General features: G+C 40.5%; 3 protein-coding genes across 4 annotated transcripts; all 3 read right to left on the reverse strand.

The window, feature by feature from the left end:
• Window positions 1-53: 53 nt before the first annotated feature.
• Window positions 54-3306, reverse strand: LOC134093564 (ras-related protein Rab-19). 2 transcript variants are annotated; one of them, XM_062546676.1, is made up of 5 exons: window positions 3226-3306; window positions 2706-2766; window positions 1984-2175; window positions 1549-1732; window positions 54-703 (listed from the first exon to the last, which is right to left on the reverse strand). In XM_062546676.1, exons 2-5 carry the CDS (start codon window positions 2754-2756, stop codon window positions 426-428), a joined length of 705 nt encoding a protein of 234 aa, XP_062402660.1. In that variant the 5' UTR covers window positions 2757-2766; window positions 3226-3306; the 3' UTR covers window positions 54-425. The 2 variants fall into 2 exon arrangements, with proteins under 2 accessions (XP_062402660.1, XP_062402658.1); XM_062546674.1 differs by lacking the exon at window positions 3226-3306 and adding an exon at window positions 2873-3032.
• Window positions 3307-3749: 443 nt separating this feature from the next.
• Window positions 3750-8525, reverse strand: ccdc34 (coiled-coil domain containing 34). Its single transcript, XM_062546673.1, has 7 exons — window positions 8411-8525; window positions 7518-7775; window positions 6061-6208; window positions 5682-5789; window positions 4974-5132; window positions 4670-4793; window positions 3750-4509 (listed from the first exon to the last, which is right to left on the reverse strand). The coding sequence occupies exons 2-7, from the start codon at window positions 7766-7768 to the stop codon at window positions 4310-4312; spliced, it is 990 nt and encodes a 329-aa protein (XP_062402657.1). The 5' UTR covers window positions 7769-7775; window positions 8411-8525; the 3' UTR covers window positions 3750-4309.
• A 7658-nt stretch (window positions 8526-16183) lies between these two features.
• Window positions 16184-19312, reverse strand: LOC134093995 (synaptophysin-like protein 1). Its single transcript, XM_062547348.1, has 6 exons — window positions 19141-19312; window positions 18888-18959; window positions 18426-18544; window positions 17955-18165; window positions 17276-17467; window positions 16184-17154 (listed from the first exon to the last, which is right to left on the reverse strand). The coding sequence occupies exons 1-6, from the start codon at window positions 19141-19143 to the stop codon at window positions 17023-17025; spliced, it is 729 nt and encodes a 242-aa protein (XP_062403332.1). The 5' UTR covers window positions 19144-19312; the 3' UTR covers window positions 16184-17022.
• Between the last annotated feature and the right edge of the window lie 2883 nt (window positions 19313-22195).

The raw sequence follows: 22195 nt of genomic DNA on the forward strand, positions 1-22195 counted from the left end.
TGCTTGTCATGTGTCTTATTTAAATAGCCTAGTTTTGTATACACTAGACAATGGCTACTTCCAGGTTCTGGACGTGCATATAATTTTTTGTTTTCGCCTTTTGTTTATTTGTATAAAGTTATCCTGAAAGTGAACCAATATTATTCATTAATCAGAAAAACAATACATGAAATACAAAGTACATACATGGTGTTTATGAGTAGTCACTGCTAACATTTAAAAAAAGAAAAATCCTTTCCCTGATGATGAATGTACGTACATAATCCACTGTAACATCAAGCACAGTAGTCAAACTCTTCCACTTGATGGCAGAACCTCAGATTAAGTGGCACAAAACTGAGGATTGTGACATATCTGAAAAATGTTTAACAACCACGTCATGCCGAGGGCTTATCTACAGTATGATTCTAGCGTTTGACCTGTTCTCAGCAGCTGCATGGCTTCTTCTCTGATGGATCCTCCAGGTTTATGGTGTGGGAGTCGGAGTGCAGCAGGGGGTAAGGGGACTCCGAGTAGGGCTCCTGATTGACCACCCCTCCGCTTCTTACAATGAGTTCTTTTGCCATCAAGATGAAGGCTTCCTCAATATTATGGTCCATTTTGGCAGATGTTTCTAGTGCAGCTAGCGCCCCCCGTTGCTCAGCCAGAGTACATGCATCTTCAAACAACACTTGACGGTCAGATTCAAGATCACATTTGTTGCCTATAAGACACATTGCAAATATGTTAGAAACATATGTATCTAATCCACTCTTGTAAATGCTTTATTATTGTAAGTGCCCGAGAGTACTTTTTTGTCATAGGGCTAGAATACATTGGTTTCTTATTTTTGCACGAACATACAGTACAAAATGAGAATTAACAGTAGTGGACAACTGCCTTTGTTGAAAACACTCACCCCATATCAGAAACTAGGCTAGACTGTGAAGTACTAGTGTTGTTATCCACGAAAGTAATGTGTATCTTAACCTTAATGGAAGTACAATTAAACTGCTAAAAACAAAGGTCTACACCCTGTACCCTCAAAGATTTAAATGACATCAACTGCTAAGCAAGGGTCTCTGAGGTCTCAGAGCGCTATTTAGGAACTGAACAGCACCTGTAACATAGGCTATGATATTAAATTGTCAACACCCAAACATCTTATTCACATTTCTGTTACATTGTGCTCATTTACAACATGTCACAACACTATTGTTGGTCATTCTTTTGTGTAACTCTGCAGAAATACCAGCTTCAGGAAATGGAAAAGCCTTCAAAAAGTCTGCAAGCGAGTCCTCATGCACTTCACGATTTGACAGTGAGGCAGCCCTAAGCCCTCACAAGCTTAGTATAGCAGGAAGGTATGTTAAAGTCTGTGAGTCTGTGCATCCAAGTGTGTGAGTCTGTGAGTGTGGACATTGAGGGCCAACATGAACTCAACCTAATCTGTAATATCTGTTACCTTGATAACATTGCATTGAATAGTAAACCACAGGCAAATAATAGGGAGCCTATAACAGTATAAAGAATCTGACTAGTCAAAGCTTTTTATTTGATCATCCTTACCTATGAAGATGACTACTATGCTGGGTGCTCCACATTGCTCCACTTCCTGGATCCAATGAGGCAGAGATTCGAAGGTGCTATGGCGGGTCAGGTCATAGGCGATCATGGCACCATGGGCATTCCGGTAGTAGCCCTGGGTGAGGGTCCTAAAACGCTCTTGCCCTGCTGTATCCCAAACCTGCATCTAATTACAAGAAAGGGTTATAATATAAGCATGAATGGAAATGTTATTTCTCTGTGTGAAGACATACATTTTTCACACATGATCACTAGAATATGAGACGACATACTGAGCGTATAAAATAGTGAATAATAATTTGAACATTCTCTCTGTGCTGTGGTAATGGCATTATGACTAATAATACAAGTAATAAAAGGTTATCTTTTTTGGGACATTACAGTTGGGAGGAAAAAATCATGTTTCTCTCAACCAACCTTGACCTTTTTGCCATCAATGTCCAAAGTTCGAACTGTGAAGTCCACTCCTATAGTGTTCTGCTGCCTTTCAAGAAACAATCCCGACTTGAAACTGTGGACCACACAAGTCTTGCCCACGTTGGTGTCTCCGATGAGGATGATCTTGAAGAGGAAGTCACAGGTGTCCTCCTCCAGCTCCATCTCCGTGGGCTGCAGAGCCATGGGGAACAATGATGTCGATTCTACTTCTGCTTACTCAACAGCAGCTAAGGGCACTGCTGAACGTGTCCAGGAGTACCAAGCAACAGTAATCTCAAAGTATCAATTCACACTCACACAGTTTAGGTAATACTTCCTCAAACGTGTAGTTCTCCTTTCTATGAATCCATCATGTGATGTTTAAACGAGGTACCTATGGCATTCAGCTACCGTAGACAAAAGTCTAAATGATCCTTCTGAAACATCTCATAAAAACCCATTTTCCGTCTCTGCCGCTTTGAGAGTTCTGCTGTGCCTCTTCCAGAATCTCAAATAATGTCATTCACTTCACATAGCTCTTTCCCTTTTACTTAAAAAAAGAAGCATACAATAATGTTCTGGTATAGAAAATCTCCCCACCCCACTTCCAGCCCTGGCATAAACTACGCCCATTCTGTATCCAATGTCACTTTCCCTCTAGTAAATCCTTTCCACTTCGACTGACTCAAAATGTAAACAAAGTCACTCCGCCTCAACTGTACCTGGCTTCTTGTGTTTGACTTTCGGTTTCCCATCCACCTGCACCACTGCATCTTAGGGGAACTGTAGTTTCACAATAGACCAAGGGTGTGGTGAAAAAAGGAAAGGAGCAGAAAGCAGTATTTAAAGACAAACAGAAAAATCAGTGTAATAGAAATCAAACATGTACCTGCTATTATTTTCAGTAGCTTATTGAAATAAATGACAACATGACTCTTAAGTCCATCGAGTACATAAGAAACTGAGCTCCTCCTTCCAGCGTTGCACATGTTTAGTGTACACAACACTAACTGTCTTCAGTGGCGACCTTTGGACTCAGCTGCTCAGAATTCAAATGCATTCCACAAGGAAGCCTGTGGCTGCCTCCTACCTCGCTCGCCGCTCAGAGCCACCCTGAGAGCTGACCAAGAGCACATTCCACTGCTCTCGCCACTATCTCATCGCACACACACAAAGTCATAAAAAGGAAAGAACCAGTAAGATTATCAGATTTTCCAGTCATGAAAAAAGTTGTAAGAATACCTTCGTGATTGTTAATGGTGCATGGGCCAGCATGAAGATCGCGTGCCTGGGGGGATTGCAGCAGAGATGATAGTGAAGTGCATTGTGCCCTTGAGTGTGTGTCAGCGACCCCCCCACCCTCCCACTCACTGCTTTGTCGTCAGCTTAGTGCAGAGAGGCACAAGGCACAGACAGACACCAAACAATACACAATATGAGAGTGAGAGTGTGTTTTTGGGTGTGTGTGGGTGTGTGTGTGTGTGTGTTAGCATATGTGTGAATAGAGGGAGGCGACTGGCATCAAAACCTTCTCTGTCATACAATGACTCCACATGATGCAAACAGTACAGAGAATGATCTCTCCACTTATGCACATGCTTATAACTTGAATTGTAAATGTGTAAGACATGAAATATTAATAAGAAATTCTTTCACTTGTGTAAACAAGTGGGATAGCCACTTAGTTTTTCCCCATCATTCTTCCAAGACTTTTACTATCTTGCCATGGATTCAGGACCAATCCTATTCACACTTCTTAATAATGGTTATAACACATTTATTCTGAGAATATTCATGGCACAGGTTAGTACTGCTTGTTAAACTTCTCTATTTCATCTATGTTGTTTAAAATGTATTTTTTATAAACAGTTGTGTAAAACAAGGTATTAAAAATAAACAAAACTGTAAAAATGTGACAACATGTACAACAATATACAACTGAATGCAAACTAATATGAATTCTACAGGAAAATATACATGGTCAACAAAATTAAACGTCTCTTCTTTTTGTCCAAAACAAGACCTTTAGACACGGTGTCTCATTCAACAGTCAACTAACAATTAACTGGCTGTTAACTAACAATTTCATGTTTACTAACCTGATTTATAATTTACAATTTAAACACAAGTTTTATCTCCAACCTGGGTGAAGCTTTCAGGACAGCACCCTGAAAACAATACAACCACAGTCAATTTCCACACTTCTTCCTCAGCCCTAACTCGTACTGCGCCTTCAACTGTGCTGGTGGAGCTCTTCATGGAAAGCCTGAGTTCTCCTATGAGCCACCAGAGAGCAGCCTTGTGGAAGAGAGGCACCCTTTTTGTGTCATCGCCTTTTGCTGGCAAAGCTCAGAGTGTCTTTGTATCGGAAAGTCAGACATGGAGTTGACTGGTTTCTGGGTGGTCCCAGCGGTTTGTGGCGTTGGGTTCTCTTCCGGGGAGCCTTCTTTGGAGGCGGAACAGGTATGGGCTTCCATGGAATGGGGTTGCAGAAACTGGGAGCTGGGTAGTTCAGATGGTCATAGCCTGTAACAGAAATAATTTTACACCTGAAGTGAATGTGAATTAAAAATAAATAATATACATGGACCTCTGGATTATTTCAGGCATTAGTTTAAAGAAATGTTATAAAACCCATCCATGTATTAGTTATACACACACACACACACACTCACACACTATGCACCTTGAGGGGAGGGCGTGTTGCACTTGACTCGGTTTTTGTTCTGTGCCCGGAGCCATTCCTGAAATGTTTCCTCTGCCTTTCTCCTCCGCTCCTTCTCCTCTGCCTCTTTGAATGCCGCCTCTTCCTATTGGCCCAAAAATGATGGGGAATAAGTCAGATAGACGTTAACTCACAGTTCATCTACAGTACATCACCTTCAGATGTGAACTGAAGCCATGGCAGCCATAAATGTTCCACTAATCATGTACAGCTTTAGCAGGTAAATACAAGCTTCTTGTCCCATCAGGTCAAACTGATGTGTCACCTGTTCTCTTTGCTTTCTCTCATTTTCCTCTTCTTTCTTCTTGAGCAACCACTCTTTGTATTTCTCTTGTGCTTTGAGTTCAATCTCTCTCCGTTTCTGCTTTTCTCGTTCAACCTCCTCTTGTTTTTGACGTTCCTTGCACTCCTTTTCATGTTTTTCCTGTGAAATACGAACAGTTGAATATTGTTTTGTTTTAAATAAATCAACCACACAATTAAACTCCGGACACTGAGGAATACAAACAAGCTTTGATTTGGGACTAAAATGAGTGAAAATTACACTCAGTTGAGTTGACAGATTTTTCTTAAGATGCTGAATATATCTCCTGATACCTTTATGTTTTGTTAACCAGAGAATGTGAAATGCATATCAGGGACTGTTCCTTTTAAAATATGTTAATGTTAAATTAAATTATCTATTTGAGCTTAGTTACAAATGCCCTTATTTATTTGTTGTAGTTGGATGTCTAAAAAACAATCTAGTTTTTTATGTGACCCATATAAACAACAAATAGAGGAATCTTGCATGCTAAGAATACTACTGTCACATTAGTTCATAATTACATGCATTCTGGTTGCTAAACAATTATGCTTTATTATCACTAAAATCACTGTAGGCCATCAATGGAAGGCACTACTTTCACTACTTCCATTTTCACATTCATGAAACACTGCTAAAATGACACACTGGCATGACATGCACTCCTACCATATCTCTTTTCATTTTCAGCCAATCCTGAATTTTGCTCTTTGTCTGAATTCTCTTTTGCTTCTTTTCCTTTTCCTCCTGTTCCTTCTTCTCTTGAAGAGTGTGCTCCTGAAGTGAACAGAAGACAAAGGTTACAGATTTGTTAAGATATAAATCAATTTCATTATCAGAGTGTGCTCCTGAAGATATAAATTAATTTGGTATATTATCATTATTATTATTATTATCATCATTACTATTAAAAGAAGAGTGTAATCCATTAAAATCAATAAACAGGGACGGTCATCATTAGTGACTATTAGAGCAGAACCTTCTGCAAAAATGTCACTGATCAATGTCACTGCAGAACAGTTCTTTACAACATAGGATGAAGGTGTACCTCCAGAGCTTTCTGTTCTAATTTGAGACGGTCTTCTTTTGCTTTGGTGACCAGCCACTGTTCCCAGGCACTTAAGTTTTGCAGTGAAACAGAAGATTTCTCCAGCTTGACCTCTGCAACTTTTCTTTGAATGTGCAATTTCCCATTCCTATAACATCAAGTTCAAGTTTTATTACAGCCATTTCAACAGTATAAAAAGTGGTGGCAGTTCAGTTTAGTTGTGCAAAGTGAATAGAGAGGTAAACCAGGTTATGAAGTAACCCATAAAGTGCTTAGTGCATTAAAGGTGGCTCAACAACATAAAGCTCAACATAAGCAAGTGCATATGCATAGCAATCATATTAAATAATAAAAAAAAATGCAATGTAAAATAGGGGATATAAACCGCTCACAAAAAGTAAGGAAACTTGGCTTTGGCCCATTATATCTCCCCTTTAGTAATACCAACCAGTAAAGTGTTTCATATAATTTTTATCGTTGATTTGTCACCTTTACAATGAGGTATAGCTTGTAAGCATAGGGCAATCATGGAATGAGCAATACAGCCAAATGTCTGAGTAGTGCCAACCAAAAATGTGCCAAAATGGCCAGTAATAGGGTTCTGCTGCCAGACATCTGCTACCAGACAAGTGCTACCAGGTGAGTTTAGATACCGGGATGAGATTCTGGAGCCAGTGGCAATTCCATATCTCCAGAATATGGGACCAAATGCCATCCACCAGGATGACAACGCTCGCCCCCATAGAGCTGGGATCATCAGAGAGTACCTCCAGAATTTGGGAGTGGAGAGGATATAATGGCCTGCCGTGACGTGAGTCCAGACCTCAACCCAATTGAACACTTGTGGGATCAGCTTGGGCGTGCTGTACCAGGTTGGCTGACTAAACAGATCCTTATCGAGGAATGGAATGCCATCCCACAGCAGAATGTAGCCAGGTTGGTGACCAGCATGAGAAGAAGGTGCCAAGCTGTTGTGGCTGCATATGGATCCTCTACACGCTACTGAGGACCCTGACACTTGAGTATAAAATGAACGAATGTATGCCTAACATGTTTTGTTTTCCTCATCTCTGTGGGAGAGTGCAATCGTCAATGCTTGAAGTAACAAAGGTGAATTCCAACAGCATAACAGGCCATTTTGGCACATTTTTCGTTGGCACTACTTACACGTTTGGTTGTGATGCTCATTCCATGGGAGCCCAATGCTTACAAGCTGTACCTCATTGTAAAGGTGACTAATAAACGATGAACATGACATAAAAGACTTTAGTGATTGGTATTATTAAAGTGGAGATATAACGGGCCAAAGTCAAGTTTCCTTACTTTTTGTGAGCGGTTTATAAAGTAAAGTTTGTACTGTATATGTGGACAAACACGCGATAAAGTTTTTTTTAAATCCATAAGCAAATGCATGACCTCAACAGAACATCCTCTAACGTGTGGATTGCAAACAGTACCTCTGTGGAGAGGGGTGTCTGATATCTTCAGTTGACGCTGCCAGGCTGCACAGCCTCTTCTGCAGTTGTTCCACCTCAGGGTCATCATCTGAACCCTCAAAACTATCGTGGTAAATTGGCGACAACAACGAGTAAGTAGACTCCTCGGTGGAGTCATACTCCACACTTTTGCTCCTGTAAATACCGTTGTCTTTAATTTTCAGTGGAGTAGATGTCAGGCTTTTGGATGTGGTTGGCAGAAACACAGACATAATGAGCCTAACAAAGAGGAGAGAACCACTGTTAAGCATACCATAAGACTGCAGTACCACAAGGTATTGCTCAAAGTACTTCTAAGAGACTAAGATGTCAAAGAAAAAGCCAATTTTGGACATTTTAAGCAATGGTGTTCAGGTTCAGAGAGAAACTAGTTTAAGACAGCAGGGAATAACAATTTGTGTAACTATTTAACCATTTGTTACCCAACATACTATATTTCTGAAACAACATTTCGCAGGAATGTACGCTAGCCCATTAACGTTATTGTCCAAAAGTTTCAAAACTTCTGTGTAGTTTAACAGCTAGCTCAACCAAGCTAGCAAACAGTTAGCTAACGTAACAGAACTAGCAAGTGACCCCAGGCCGATAACCTAAGAGCCTAAGTCGTGCACAAAATAAATGCAAATGCCGATTAATACCTATGATGGATACTCGTGGCTGATATAAAAAGCTAACTAAGGCTTAACTTGACTACAAGCTAGGAGGTGCAGCGCCGCTAAGTTATCCACGATAACGTTAGCTGTAGGAGGCTGTGATAGCTGTTGCAGAAAATGTTGAAAAACGTGGATATAGTTGTCATTTCCACAACATGACAATAGTTCAAACAAGGGCCAGTTTCATATCCATTCACTTACCAGGCCAAAACACTCTGCACTTTGGTACGGCAGGCTCTGTAATGTTGCTGTTTTGCTTTTCCTCAGGAGAATACCCCTTGGCTTGGCTTGCTTCCCCAACTTCTCAACAACACCCACAATACCCCACGCGCACTCAAGGCTCTCTCAGCCAATGAAATCCGATCGTCTAGCATTTGACCGCGCCCAAGACGCTACTGTAACCATAGAGATAATTGGATGGGGACACAAAAAACAGAGCCATTCTATGTATCTGGGCCTATGACTCTGCACAAAACAACCACAAAACAACTACTAGTTCTATTTTCTCTGAATGCTCAGGCCATTAGGCTATATTGTGTAGGTTAGTGGTTTATTCTGAACTGTTTGCCCTTTTCTGTGCCAGACTGACCTTTTGAAATTCTTAAAATGCCCATGCCAATGTAGGCTGGGTGAACCCTGTCTGATCTGGGGATTTGGATTTCGCCCTGCAGCTCAGGCTGGAAACCTGCACATCTATCTCTATCTCTCCTGCTTCCTGTCCATAGCCAAGAAATTTAGACGCACCCTAGTGGCAAAAAAATATTTTTTGCCTAGCGGGATGTTTGGCTTTCCTGTCAACACTGTCAGGCTCCTATCCACATCTTCTGGATCCAATTACAAACTAGCTTATGCAAAAAACACACCTGATTGGTTGAAGGACTATCCAAAAGCGTAAGCAGAGTCAAAGAAAAGCGTAAGCAGGGGAGCACCAAGGGACACCCAGGAGCAACAGGGTCAAGGAAAAACTCCCTTGTCCAGGAAGAAACTTTGGGCAGATCCACAGCTCAAGGGGCCAACCCAACTGCCTGGGGTCGTGCTAGTGTAGCAGCTAGACGAATGGCAATGCAGGCATAGAGAGTCTCAATAAGTAATTTTGTTGTCACAAAATTATGTGCTCATTTGACTAAATTGTGCATTCTTTTCAGTAGACCTAGGCCGACAACATGTGCTCATTTTTCTACATCATTTGATTAAATTGGGCTTTTGTTTTAATTTAGTCAAATTAGCATACAGTTTAGTAAATCCATAGGCATATAGCCTTCCATAAACATATGAACTCACAGAAAGCTCTTTGCTGTAGTGCAAACTATGAAGTGCATTAGCAGTAGCCTATCTTCACTGATGAAGCACAGCTTGTCCTGACAAGCTTGTGTGATGGCCATAAAGGCCTGTATCCAACGACTACAGATTGACAACACACAGGGGACTAAGTCCATGTGCTTGAGTGATGAGAGGTGGCCTTAAGGGTGTAGGTGATCCAACACCAGCAGAGGTAAGAGGCCCTGAGACAGGACGTTACAGTAGGTGAGTTTCACCTGTGAGAAAACATGCCAGACAACATCCATGCTTCAGTGGTGATTCTGGGGATATGGATAATATCAGGTGAGTAAACGTTTAACAGTAAGGCTAATGGAAAGTAGGTGCCTACCTGTGGATGATCATATTTTAATAGGCTGTTCATTTAAAGATGGCCATTTACAGATTGACCTTTTGTTACACAAAATAAATGATCTCATCTCAGTCTCATCTAAACTCAACATGTTTGATTCATCCCATATCACACAGGTGCCTTCTCAGAAATCTCAATAATTGGACTGCCAGCGACAACAATGTTGCTGGAGAACAGTCCTGCAGGCACAGGGGTCTTCAGCTTCCAGGTGTCCTTCTCTGATGGAGAGAGCTTGGCAGCAGGATTCCCCAGGCTACTGAACTTTGACCCTCTTACCGATGCTTTTGCTGTGTCTATGGAAAATACCACTCATGCCAAGGTCGGATATATTCAGTTTTACTGTGCTGCAAGTTGTTTTTGTTTATTTGCCGTGGTGGCCCATTTTTTCATTCTTCATAGTGAGCCATACATTTTCTATTGCCTAAATTTAGTTTTATGTAAGAAAGTAATTCATTGATGACATATTTTTTTAACATTCAAAACATGTTGACCTGCTATATGCTTAGAAATATTTATGGTAATTTGTTCATTTCAGGTCTTCGTCACTGGTTCCCCTGACTTGGATTTTGAGACTGTTCCAAATCGCTTCATTTTCCAAATCCTTGCAGTTGGCTCCTTTGGGAATGGTGACCGTAAAACACTGACTGTGCTTCTCACAGATGTTGACGAGCCTCCAGTTTTCCTGGATGAAGGTACTGCACATTTTGGACAGGCTTTCAATATAAATCACGAGAAAAGGTTCTGTTAAGCCTGACAGTTGACAGCTTTGGTTTGTCTCTATTTTAGCATCAGTCCTCTATATTCTGGAAAAGACACCCTCAGGGCAGATTTATGAACCAAGTGTTTCTGACCCAGAGCACAAAACCCTTATGGTTAGTGTCAAATAACTTATCCTAGCTTGTAATGTAACAGAGTCAATCTATTACAGTAAGTCCATTAGGCTACACTATACTCTGTTATGTGAGTTCATGATGTGCTTGATCATATGTCGGTTCATTGTATGTTTACTTGTTTCAATCAGTTTAGTCTCATTCCTGTGAACCCTGCATTCAGTGTCCGTGGAAGTAAAGGCACAGTTTTCACAACAAAGGAGTTCAATTATCAAACAGACCCAAGAAGGTACAGTATGTGATCTGATCTGATTCAGTGGCGTACTATCAGAATGTTCTGAAATGTGCATGTGTGTTGTTTGTATCTCCATTCTCTTCAGTTACTCACTCAACATTTCAGTAAGTGATGGGAACCATACAGCACTACGACCACTGATTATCAACATAATGAATATCAATGATGATAAACCCATTTTCTTAACCCTTTCATGCGCAACGTCCACATGCGTGGACAGTAACTTTAACTCTGTTTTCTACTTATTTATCATGTTGATATACACCAATCCACTTCAGGGCAGTTTTAGTAGGTCCTTGGCAATATATTAACAATATGTATCATCTTATATTTGGAATATTGACTGCTTGAAGACATCATCAACTCAACATGAGTGACAGTAATGGCCATATGCTGAATGCTCCAGGCATATCTGTAAAAAGCTAGTACTCAAGAAGGCAAAATCATGTAAAAAAAAATATTATGCTGTACAGGAGAGTGTGTTGAACAACTCTATGTTTTCAGAAATTAAATCGGATGTAAAATAGAGTTTGTAGACCACAAAAAGCAACTGTCCACGTATGTGGACGTTGCGCAACAGAGGAGTTAAATGGCCAAAAATTAGATTTTGTAACTAGGACTTTTTTTTTTTTTTTTTTTTTCAAATATGATTTTAATTGCTTTAAATTGCAAAGAAACAAACATTTGGTAAACATATTAATAAATAATTACCTAATTACATGTGGTAATGCCAAGGTGGTATGGCAATATGGGGGTAGTAAAGGGGTGGATGGGTAGTAGAGGGGTGGGTATGAGAGTACTAGAGGGGTGGGTGGGTTAGTAGTAGAGGGATGGGTAGTATGGATGTAGTAGAGGGGTGGTTGGGTAGTGGTGGTAGTAGAGGTGGGTAATATGGGGGTAGTAGAGGGGTGGGTGAGGGTCGGTGAGCAATAATGGGGGTAGTAGAGGGGTTGGGAGGGTAGTATGGAGGTAGTAGAGAGGTGGGTGGGTAGTATGGGGGTAGTAGAGGGCTGGGTGGGTAGTATGGAGGAAATAGAGGGCCATAGTTTCCACATTTTCTGTCATTACATTTTTTCTTTTTTACCCCTTTGTTGCGCACTGTCCACATACGTGGACAATAACGTAACTTCTATATAAAAGCATATTTTTTAAAAATTCCAACTGATTTTCAATATTGGGCTCATGTAGAGTAAGAAAATCAATACTAAAAAAATCTAGACACTTTTTTTCATAATGCGTGCATGAAAGGGTTAAAGTAAGTAGTTTGTCATTAGTGATGATAACTGTGACAAGACCGTTTCAAATTGTTTTTCATGCCATTTGAAAAGACTCCTTTTGCTTTGTCTTCTAGCACCATCACCTCTTTCACTCTCCCAGAAGAGCTTAGCCCAGGGCATATTGTGGCCAACATCACTGCGGTCGTGCCAGATGTCTCTCTTTATGTTGGATTTATATTCTACACCATCAGCCCGAATGACTATCTTGAAATAAATGGATGTAGGACATTTTAAACAAGTGGGTATGACTAACACACACACACACAAAAAAAGCAAATGGTAACAACACCTCTCTTTCTCTGTGCTTGCAGACACAGGGTTAGTCACCATAGCAAACCGAATGGATCGTGACAGTGACACACTTAGAAATACCCCTACAGTAGCTGTGACTATCACTGCAACGTACAGGCCCCCTGGCCCTCCTCTCTTCAGCTCCATCAACTTGAATGTCACAGTGTTGGACATCAATGACAACCAACCTATCTGCACATCTGACAGACCACGGTGAGAATGACCATGGCTTGCTGGATGTTATATTTATGTTACATTATATATTCAGCAAATACTTTTTTTGTCATTTGTTTGTCTCAAATGAAGATGTGAGAGTGAATCATTATTCACACATTTTGTAGAATGTAACTTTATTCTTCCGTTAGTTATCTGTGGTTTGTGCTGTGATTTATTAGAAGAGAAGTACCAGAGACAGAGACTAAAGGGGCTCTAATTGCCACAGTCACATGCACTGATAATGACGTGGAGCCTGAGTTTAGGGAGTACAGCTTCACCAGCTTCTCATGCACAGGGTGCACCCAACGTTTTGCCCTCACCTCACATGGGTCCATTGTGGTAAGACAGGCACATGGAATTGACTACTATGTTGGGAATTAGAGCATTATTGTTATTATTTACATTGTATCAGTAGGCATATACAGTATTATGTGTAAATCATTATATAAATCTGCAGTCTGTTGTCTTCTTGTTCTTGCAGTTAAATTCAAGTCTCGACTTTGAGGATCCTAGCAACGTGAACATTGCTAGTGAATACAACCTTTTAGTTGTGGCAACAGATAAGAATGATACGTCATTAAAGGGTGAGTCTGTCACATTATTTACACTTACACGGTGTGAGTGATATAATTCCTTTTTCCTGACACCAACTTATGCTTTTTATGTAGGTGATGCTTATGTGTATGTGAGTGTAACACCAGTCAATGAATTCCCACCAATATTCAGTCCTTCAACATACTTCTTCACTGTTTCTGAGCTGCTTGGACGTAAGGCATATATTATTCTTTACTGTAATCTACTGAATTTTACAGTGTAGCGTCACTCCTATAGTAACTCACATCTTTCTCCAGGGGGCACTGTAATTGGCTCTGTTGTTGCCACGGATAAGGACCTCCCCCCAACAGAAATACAGTTCTCACTTGTGTCAGGCGGGGGCAGTGGAGGTCTGACTAACATCTTTCATGTAGACCCCAAACTTGGCAGGATCAGTCTGCTCACTAACCCTGACTATGAGGTCACTCCGTCACACACATTGGTCATCCGTGCAGTGGACGGGGACCCAGTCAAGCCTCTCTCAGCCACAGCTGTGGTAAGCCACAAGATGAAACATCACATAATGACAAGAGCTTGTGCAGAAAACAAAAAAAACATTTTCTGAGATGTTTATTCTTTTTGTTTATTATTTCCATAGGTCACAATCAATATCACAGAAGCAAACGATGAGCCACCATTGTGTGGTCCCAACAAAACCAGCTTGGTTGTCCCTGTTGACATGCGTCCAGGATCCAGTGTCCAAGGCTTCATGCTCTCATGCACAGATAGAGACTCCCCGCCGTCTTCTTTTATCTACACAATCTCAGGTCAGACCTTGCGATCCATTTCTCTCTTAGAAAGAGCATAGGAGTATGTATGTCTCAGTGGCAGTGTGGTTTATTCTGAAAGCATCTTCATGTCAATAATCAGCTTCTCCTCCGTATCTTGCAGGGGCCACCAATGTAAACAACCACTTTGGCTTTTCTCCTAGCGCGGGGACAAACATCACACGGCTGATTTTTAGGGAGCCTTTTGACTTCAGCAGTGGCCTAGATAAGTTGTGGCGCTACAGTCTGACCGTGCTGATCTCCGACGCCAACCTACGAGCTAGCCGCGCCCCCCAGACCGGCACCATCATCATCAACGTCCTGGTGGTAGACCCCGACCTCACCACTACCATCACGACAACAACAGTGAGTTTTTAACTTACTTTTTATGTGAGAATCTGTTGAGAAGTCTTTGCCTTTCACTGCACATGATCAAGAGTTTCATGTATTTTGGGTACTGTCAAGTTGCATGTGTGAATTTGACTGTTTTATAGGAGTATGGTAATAACAGACCTGGTAATAACATATGGATCTGCTTTACAGCCTCGCATCACGTACGTCGCTGTGACGCGGAACACATTTGATGCGGATGATTGGTACGTGTGGTTTGTGACTGTCCTGGGTGCACTTCTGCTCCTGGGCATCTTGGCCTATCTGCTGTATAGATGCCTCAGATATCTCTCGACTAAAGAGTGCAACTGCACCTGCGACTGCTGGGAGTCCAAATACATGGAGGATGAAGACACCCTGTGAGTTTCCTCATCAAACGGTTTTGAGTAGCTGCAAGTTCTTCTTCTTTATGATTTTGTGCTTTACTTATCTAAATAACAAAGTGTGAATTTATTCTTGACTTTTCTGTCATTATTCACAGCATTGAATATAAAGGTATGTTTCCATTATGTTACAAGTGACTTATGGAAGATTTGAAGTAAGACCTGAATACTGTTGAGCATAACTTCAGTTCATGACACATTTCTTTTTATGTTATTTGTCCACAGATCCTCCAAAACGTGAAGTATTGACGGTAGGTTGGGTATTTGTCAGTTGTGGTTCAGAATTAGTCATATGTGAAGATCCCTCTAACATTCACCTGTCTCTATTAGGAGGTGACCAAGATCAACACAGTATTTGATGGAGAGGAAGTCGATCCAGGTGATGGTTCATTCCTCATTGAATCAACTTGGATATATGCTTCAAAATGGCATTCAGTGTTAATGACACTCTCTGGTGTTCTTTGATTTTAGTCACAAAGAGGGTGTATGAATACAACAGCAAATCTGGTGCCCGTCGCTGGAAAGACGCTATTATTGTATCCAGCCTGCCACAGACTCAGCCAGACAGCAGCAGTTTGGTCATCTCCCAGAGGACTGGCACTTCACAACCACCAGGTAGTGCCCAGTCCAAATCCTCAAACGCTAAGAGGCCAGGCTCCGCCCAGTCAGTGGACTCAGCAGCTGACAGGATGCAGACCTCACTGACCTCTGGTCAGCACCAGGCTGTACAATTGCCTACGCGGTCTAGACCAAAAGTTATGCCAGGCACTGTCCCATTGACAGCTGAGGGTATGTCAGAGGTATAGGCAAAACATGTGTCAAGTGGCATTGACAAAAGTCACTCTGCATTTCAATGATTGCTATCACATCAGTATCGGTTGATTCAGTTTGGCTTATAACTACAAATGAGACTATAATCAGGTTAAATGAAAACAGTTTGTTGAGGTTTTTTAACTGGCTGCAGCCTAAAATTAGAGGAGTGTTGACGCTGCAGTTTAACACGTGTGTTTTTGCGTCTTGGGCATACATGCTGGACGTGACATTGGGGGTGTGGCTGCATCGTTGATTCTACTTTTGAGTTTGAAGTTCGAGATTGAGATGTAATTTCTATCGATTTTGATTTAAAATCGAAATCATGACACCCTTAATAGGCATATTATGAAATGTCACAACAAAAAAGTACCTTTCATTTGAGTACTTTCACTCTGTTGTATGTGTGTGTTTGACACAAATAAACAACATTTCATGTTTAGGAGCCTGATTGTACCTTCTTTATGTGTGTCTTGTGCTCCCTGGAGCAGCAGACATTAGTGTCACAACTTCAGATAGTATGCTATTTGTTCTCTTTATACCTCCAGGGAAATTGAAGATCAACAGTCACAAGACAAGCATGAAACAGGAAGAACACTTAAAACAACAACAGTGCAATCCAGTCCATAGGCTTACTACAGATTGTGCAGTTAGAGACAGAGCAAAAGCAGGCGTTTTTAGAGAAAGCTCTGATCTAATTTATTTGACTTTCAAAGGAAAGAATGTAATCTCTGCCTTTAATTCTCTTTATATAATTTATTTGGAAAGGCATGTGTCGCCAATTTTTGTCAGTTTTTTTTTTTAACTAATGAAAAGCTTTCTCGTGAAGCATCAAACTCTGTTTAATAACCTGAACCAACCACCAACCATCAACCATTTGCGCTTAACTTTACAATATCAAATTCAGGGCATTGTTGATACCACACAAGCTCCCTATGCAGACACACCTACAACTCTAAAAAAAAAAAAAAGAATACCATCAGTGACATTAGAAAAGTGACAGCTTGACAGTCATTGCAGCTTAATGGACAAAAATGCCCAGAAGTCATCAGTAAGTAAACTAAAAGCGAATAAGTGAGAAATAACATTCTTATACAACATGAGTTAGATGTGAGGTAATATTAGATCTTTCTGTTATTTACATACATATATTCCTCACAAACAGCCATACAGTATATACACATACACTAGGAAAGAGGGACATGTGAATACAGTTTCTGTTCTGAGGAAATTGGAGGACATTTTCCCCTAACAGTCATTGGAGTTAGTGTAGCATCTTAGAGCAGCCACTTCAGATGGGTACAGGCACTTGTCTACGGACCGGTATTGTTTCTGCCGCAGGAGTCTGAGAGTGCCAGGGCGTCTCTTTATAGGTAAACCACACATTACCCAGCCACAGGACCAGGTTCAAGAAGCCAAATACCTGTAAAAGATACACATCTGCCTCAAATACTTTCTGATTTGTGAATTACTCTTAGGAGTGGTTTAAATCATTGACGGTAAAATGCTCATTGGGTTAAATGCTATCCATTTGAAAGGCTCACCACAGAGACGCTGAGGGTGCGCATGCTGGATCTCTCGGTGACCTCACAGGACACACCTTGCACCTGGCACACTGACAGGGTGGACCGGATGCCAGCGGTGCTGGTGGAATCCCTCACGTTCTGGAGGCCTTTGGCCCAGGCGGACGAGCAGATAAGCCACAGGGCCGCAAAGAGGACCGTCAGAATGAAGTCCTGCCAGGGAAAGGGTGGGAGATTAGATTCAACTTTATTGTAATTGTGCAGAGTACAAGTACAAAGACAACAAAATGCTGCTTGCGTCTAACCAGGAGTGCAAAAAAAGCAGAAAGGTTTAGGTTTTTTTTCCCTTCTCCACTTGAGCTGATGTGTGATGGGAGATTGTGTGATAATGAATACATTTTGCAAAAAAGAACAAAAATCAAAAATCACTGTTTGACTATTCACACAAGAAAACACTCTTTGTTCCAATTGGGCCTACTATCAAGACAATGAAATATCTCTTTAGTTCTGACCAGAATCATGTAGAGATTTTCTCGATAGCTCTGAGTCTGTTTCCTTTTGGTTGTGTTGCAAGGATGTGGTCTAACAGCAACTCCATCCATTGATTAACCACTTAGTTATGGTGTTTATTTGTCAATTTATATCAATAATACCCCTGCTGCATCTACAATATAAATGTCCAGTATAGGTAACGTCTTACAGCTTGAGGCCATGATGATCCTTGAGGATCTCTGTAGCTGTCCATATATCCCAAGTATATCAGCAGCGCTGCCATGCAGTAGCAGAAAGCCACGATGGCCACTGCCACAAAGGCTTCAGCAGAGAAGGCAGAGTCACCAACAAGATGAGTCTCCTGAACACTGCGGCCACAGAGTGTGGAATTGGAGCCCACCAGCATCACCTCATTTAGCCTGGAGCAAAGGGTCACACACACACAGACACAGACACACACAGACACACACAGACACACAGACACACACACACACACACACACACACACACACACACACAGGTAAATCGGTAAACGCCTATATATTTAATCATGTTATGTCAATTTCTTTGCAGTGTCAGTTACAGAAATGTGGTGTGACAACCTATTTAGGTCTGAACACAACAGAGTTAAAAAAAAATGAGTTCCTGATCTCATTTATTGAAGAGTACACAGACCTACCTGAAAGGATAGTGAAATGTGACATTCAATGTTTCATTTCTACTACCTCCACAGAAAAGTGAAATGACATTCCGACCACTAAAGCTTCCACTGCTTCCAAAGGCAAAAATGGCAGTTAACTGTAAAACATGACACTTGTCAAAATAGAAACAGAACAAAACAGAACTTTCAAACTATTAGGCCTATCATGTACTATTGTATTGTGGACAATATCAGACTTAGTCCATAATATTGAAGGTCTGTTGGTTTTGTGATTAAATACGATGCAATACAAAAAACATAAAAAGAGAACAAAGATTTGAAAACTAGACTACCTCAGTTAATACAAATCTTAGAGGGGGGAAGTGTAACACAACATGAGACCTCCAATGCTAATCTGGTTACTTCATTGAATCAGATAAGGCCCAATTAAAGTGCATTGACAGCAGAATGTTTACAGTACTTCAGAGTATGGTAGCTTACCCATTCCAAAATTTTGATAAATCCGAGTGGTTCTTTAAGCGGAGTCAGGTTTAGTCGAAATCCTGTCATCATCTAGAGTTTTGAAATGCAGTGATGTGAAAGCATAACCCTTGAATTCAATTGGTAGCCTATGTCTGTTGTGACATTGACGACTCACCATTACTGTTTGCCTTAATGGCATGTTAAATATGCAATCTACAATTCAAATAACTAAAATAGACGAGAAGAAACGTAAAGGTAATAGGCTACTAACCATTACTTAACGGCGTCCAAATTCTGCCGTCAAAACTTCTATACGACGCGCAGGGTTACTGTACGCTGCTGTTTTCCCCCCTTAACAGTAACCTTACTCAAAATGAATTGACAGCGTTACAAAATCTTACATATACACCGACTACAGGGCAGCTTTCATCCGTGGAAATGTGTAGCTCTGCTCCAAGAAGAAAAAAAAAGACTAGTCCTGACAAGCACATGACTGTTGGTCGCTTTCTCAACAACTTAGCCAGCCTGCGAACACATCACAAGGCACAGGACCGTGAAAGCATGTTGAGGGAGACTGCCTAAACTCGATTAATTAGGTTACTTTTTATCCACCTTTTTGAAAAATATAGGCCTACAGACACGGAATCACGTGTAGGTGATGAGCTAAATTTTAAAGAAAATCAATCTTTATTACAGCAAATGTGTTTAGTTAAATATTGTTCAACATTTTTGTAAAAATAACAAAAAATATGGGCAAAGTTTTTAAGTTTTACATGACTTTACATTGGGTTTATCTCATTGTCTAATGTGCATAATTAAATATCACAGAGACCATGCTGAATTAGCACCTGCACCCAACTTTAACTAGCCTACTTCCTGTAGGCCTATGTCATATGAATTGCATATATCATATAGTCTATGATAGCCTATGCTGCTCACTTACAAAAAGCCTACAAAAAAGGGGTCTTTTAAGAGATATGTTTTGGACACAACATTGCACTACAAATATGTTCAGGTAAATACAAGAACTAGATAACATACTTAATCCCATGTTAATACCATTTCTTGCAGCTATTCATAGGTTTACCAGAACAAAGCTAAATATAACTTTTAAACAAGTGTATTTCTCAGCTAATGTGGGAGACACATGGGACTCTCAAGGGTAATTTTGTATTCTAATCAGACAGGTGTGGGACTGTCTCCATTTAGATTTTTTTGTTACAGAGACAGGGGGTAGCTGAACTAATCAGTGACTTTAAATATAATTTCAATTGGCACTGACATGCCCTTTGCCCTGATCCAGAGGAATGTTCCAGGCCACAATGAATGTGATAGGAACTGGATTCACAGGAAATGCAAATACTTTGTCTGGTCCAAAGCCTTCGATATATCAAAGGCTTTGGTCTGGTCTTCATCAACTTTCAAGAATTTGGTGATGACACTATGGGGTCGTCAAATATTCACATGGATAGTCTATGATCAAAAGGATCAAGAGATGCAGCAGCTCTAAAGATATCACATAAGAAGCCTTAGTATTGTTTTGTCTGTTTATGAACCAAATAACCCTAAAGGGGCTGATACTCCACTACAGCTATTGGTTCAAAGGATTTCATCTTATTGGCCATGCTATAATCCTTGCTAGTTATTGGTTTAGAAAGGCCTAAAACAGAGTCACATGCTTCGTGCCTTAGCTCAAGTCATGTGATTTGATGTGATTACAGTGGACTCAAGGGCTCTGCCTCCCTACTTTTTAGGTTTAGCTTTCATCACATGATGCTGTAACCCTGGCAAGACAAGCTAACCTGACTCATGGACATTCACACGACATAGTCGTCAACTGTTTTTGATGAACGGGTGGGCATTTTTGGAGCAAGAATGTGAGACAGATCATTCAATTTAATGCCTAGCAAAATCTAATCATTAGATGTATGCCTAAATATTGTAATAGGCCTAGGAAAAATTTCAATTCAATTTATCATGCAAAATGCACAATTATAAAATAAAATGTAATGTGAGTTGAGATATACAGTACATGTATATTCTATTTTTCAAAATGTAATGTATCCTTAAAGTAATTCCTCCAGAGTTGTGAAAGAAAGATTTTTTTTGCAACAACCCTAAATATTTAGGGAAGGACACAGACAATACTGCCCCCTGGTAAATCTTTGACCTCAGTGGGGAAATTGCCATTATAACTGCTACTGCGTGTTTGGTCTATTTCTCTCTCTCTCTCTCATAACATCCCAGTAAGATCCCATGCAATTTGTCATTTCAAAGATTCAAGTGGTTCTCTGGCGTCAGCCAAGACATGACACATATTACATGACTATATCCCTTGTCAGCAATGCACATCAAGGCAGGTGAACCTAATTTCATAATGTAAACACTAGTCTGCAACATTGCCATCTGGTGGAATCAGAATTTGAATGTCCTTCATGCTGTTGACGTTCATAAACCATGTTGTCCTTGACACCAACAGCCAGAAGATATAATGACACAAGTCCCTTCTTGTCCCATACGCTTGTTTGCAGATGACATGTGGTCATATTGGTTGGCAGTGGCTCGTTTATCTGTTGTTGTGTGAGGTAGCAGCAGTTTTAGAAACAGTGTTGTAGTTGCTGTGGTCAAGAAGTAGTGAGTAAGTAATTTATTTATTTATATAGTGTATTTAACGTGCACAGAGTGCAACCCAAAGCGCTTTACACAAGACAGAGACAGTGCCGAACGGAGTGGCGTAGTCGCCAGCGTATCTGTGACAACAAGACATGAAAACTTAAGTAATCGGTGGCAGTTTCATTGTTTGTTTCCATCTTCTTTTTGCATTCATATCCTTCACCAGCAGATGGAGATACATTCTATGCACATCACTCATTGTGAACTCATGTGGACTGATTACATTACATTATTCCATGTACATCTTGAGCTTAGTGACCTCTGATAACGTGCCATGGCGCATTAGAAAGGAAAATATGTAGGCCTACTACAGTAATATAGTTTCTATTCATTTAAATTCAGCTGCACCACATTTACATTAGAAGTAGGCTATATCAAGTATGATTTAGATACAAAACTGAAAAAAGCCATTATTTCCTCATGAGGATGTAAGTTTTATTTATGTTGACCCCAATTATATGACACACATGTATGTTAATGGCTTTTTCATTTTTTCAACTGTTCGTCTTCATTTGAGTCAAAAGAATGCATGTGTGTTTCCTAAAATAAATCAAATAAAGTGTCGCCAAGCAAATATCTTACTTAAAATGATTGAATGCACATCTCCAGTAGGCTACATCACCAGGAAGTGTGCTCCATTTAAAGCATATCTC

Source organism: Sardina pilchardus, chromosome 10, assembly GCF_963854185.1.
Source record: "Sardina pilchardus chromosome 10, fSarPil1.1, whole genome shotgun sequence".
Lineage (NCBI taxonomy): Eukaryota > Metazoa > Chordata > Actinopteri > Clupeiformes > Clupeidae > Sardina > Sardina pilchardus.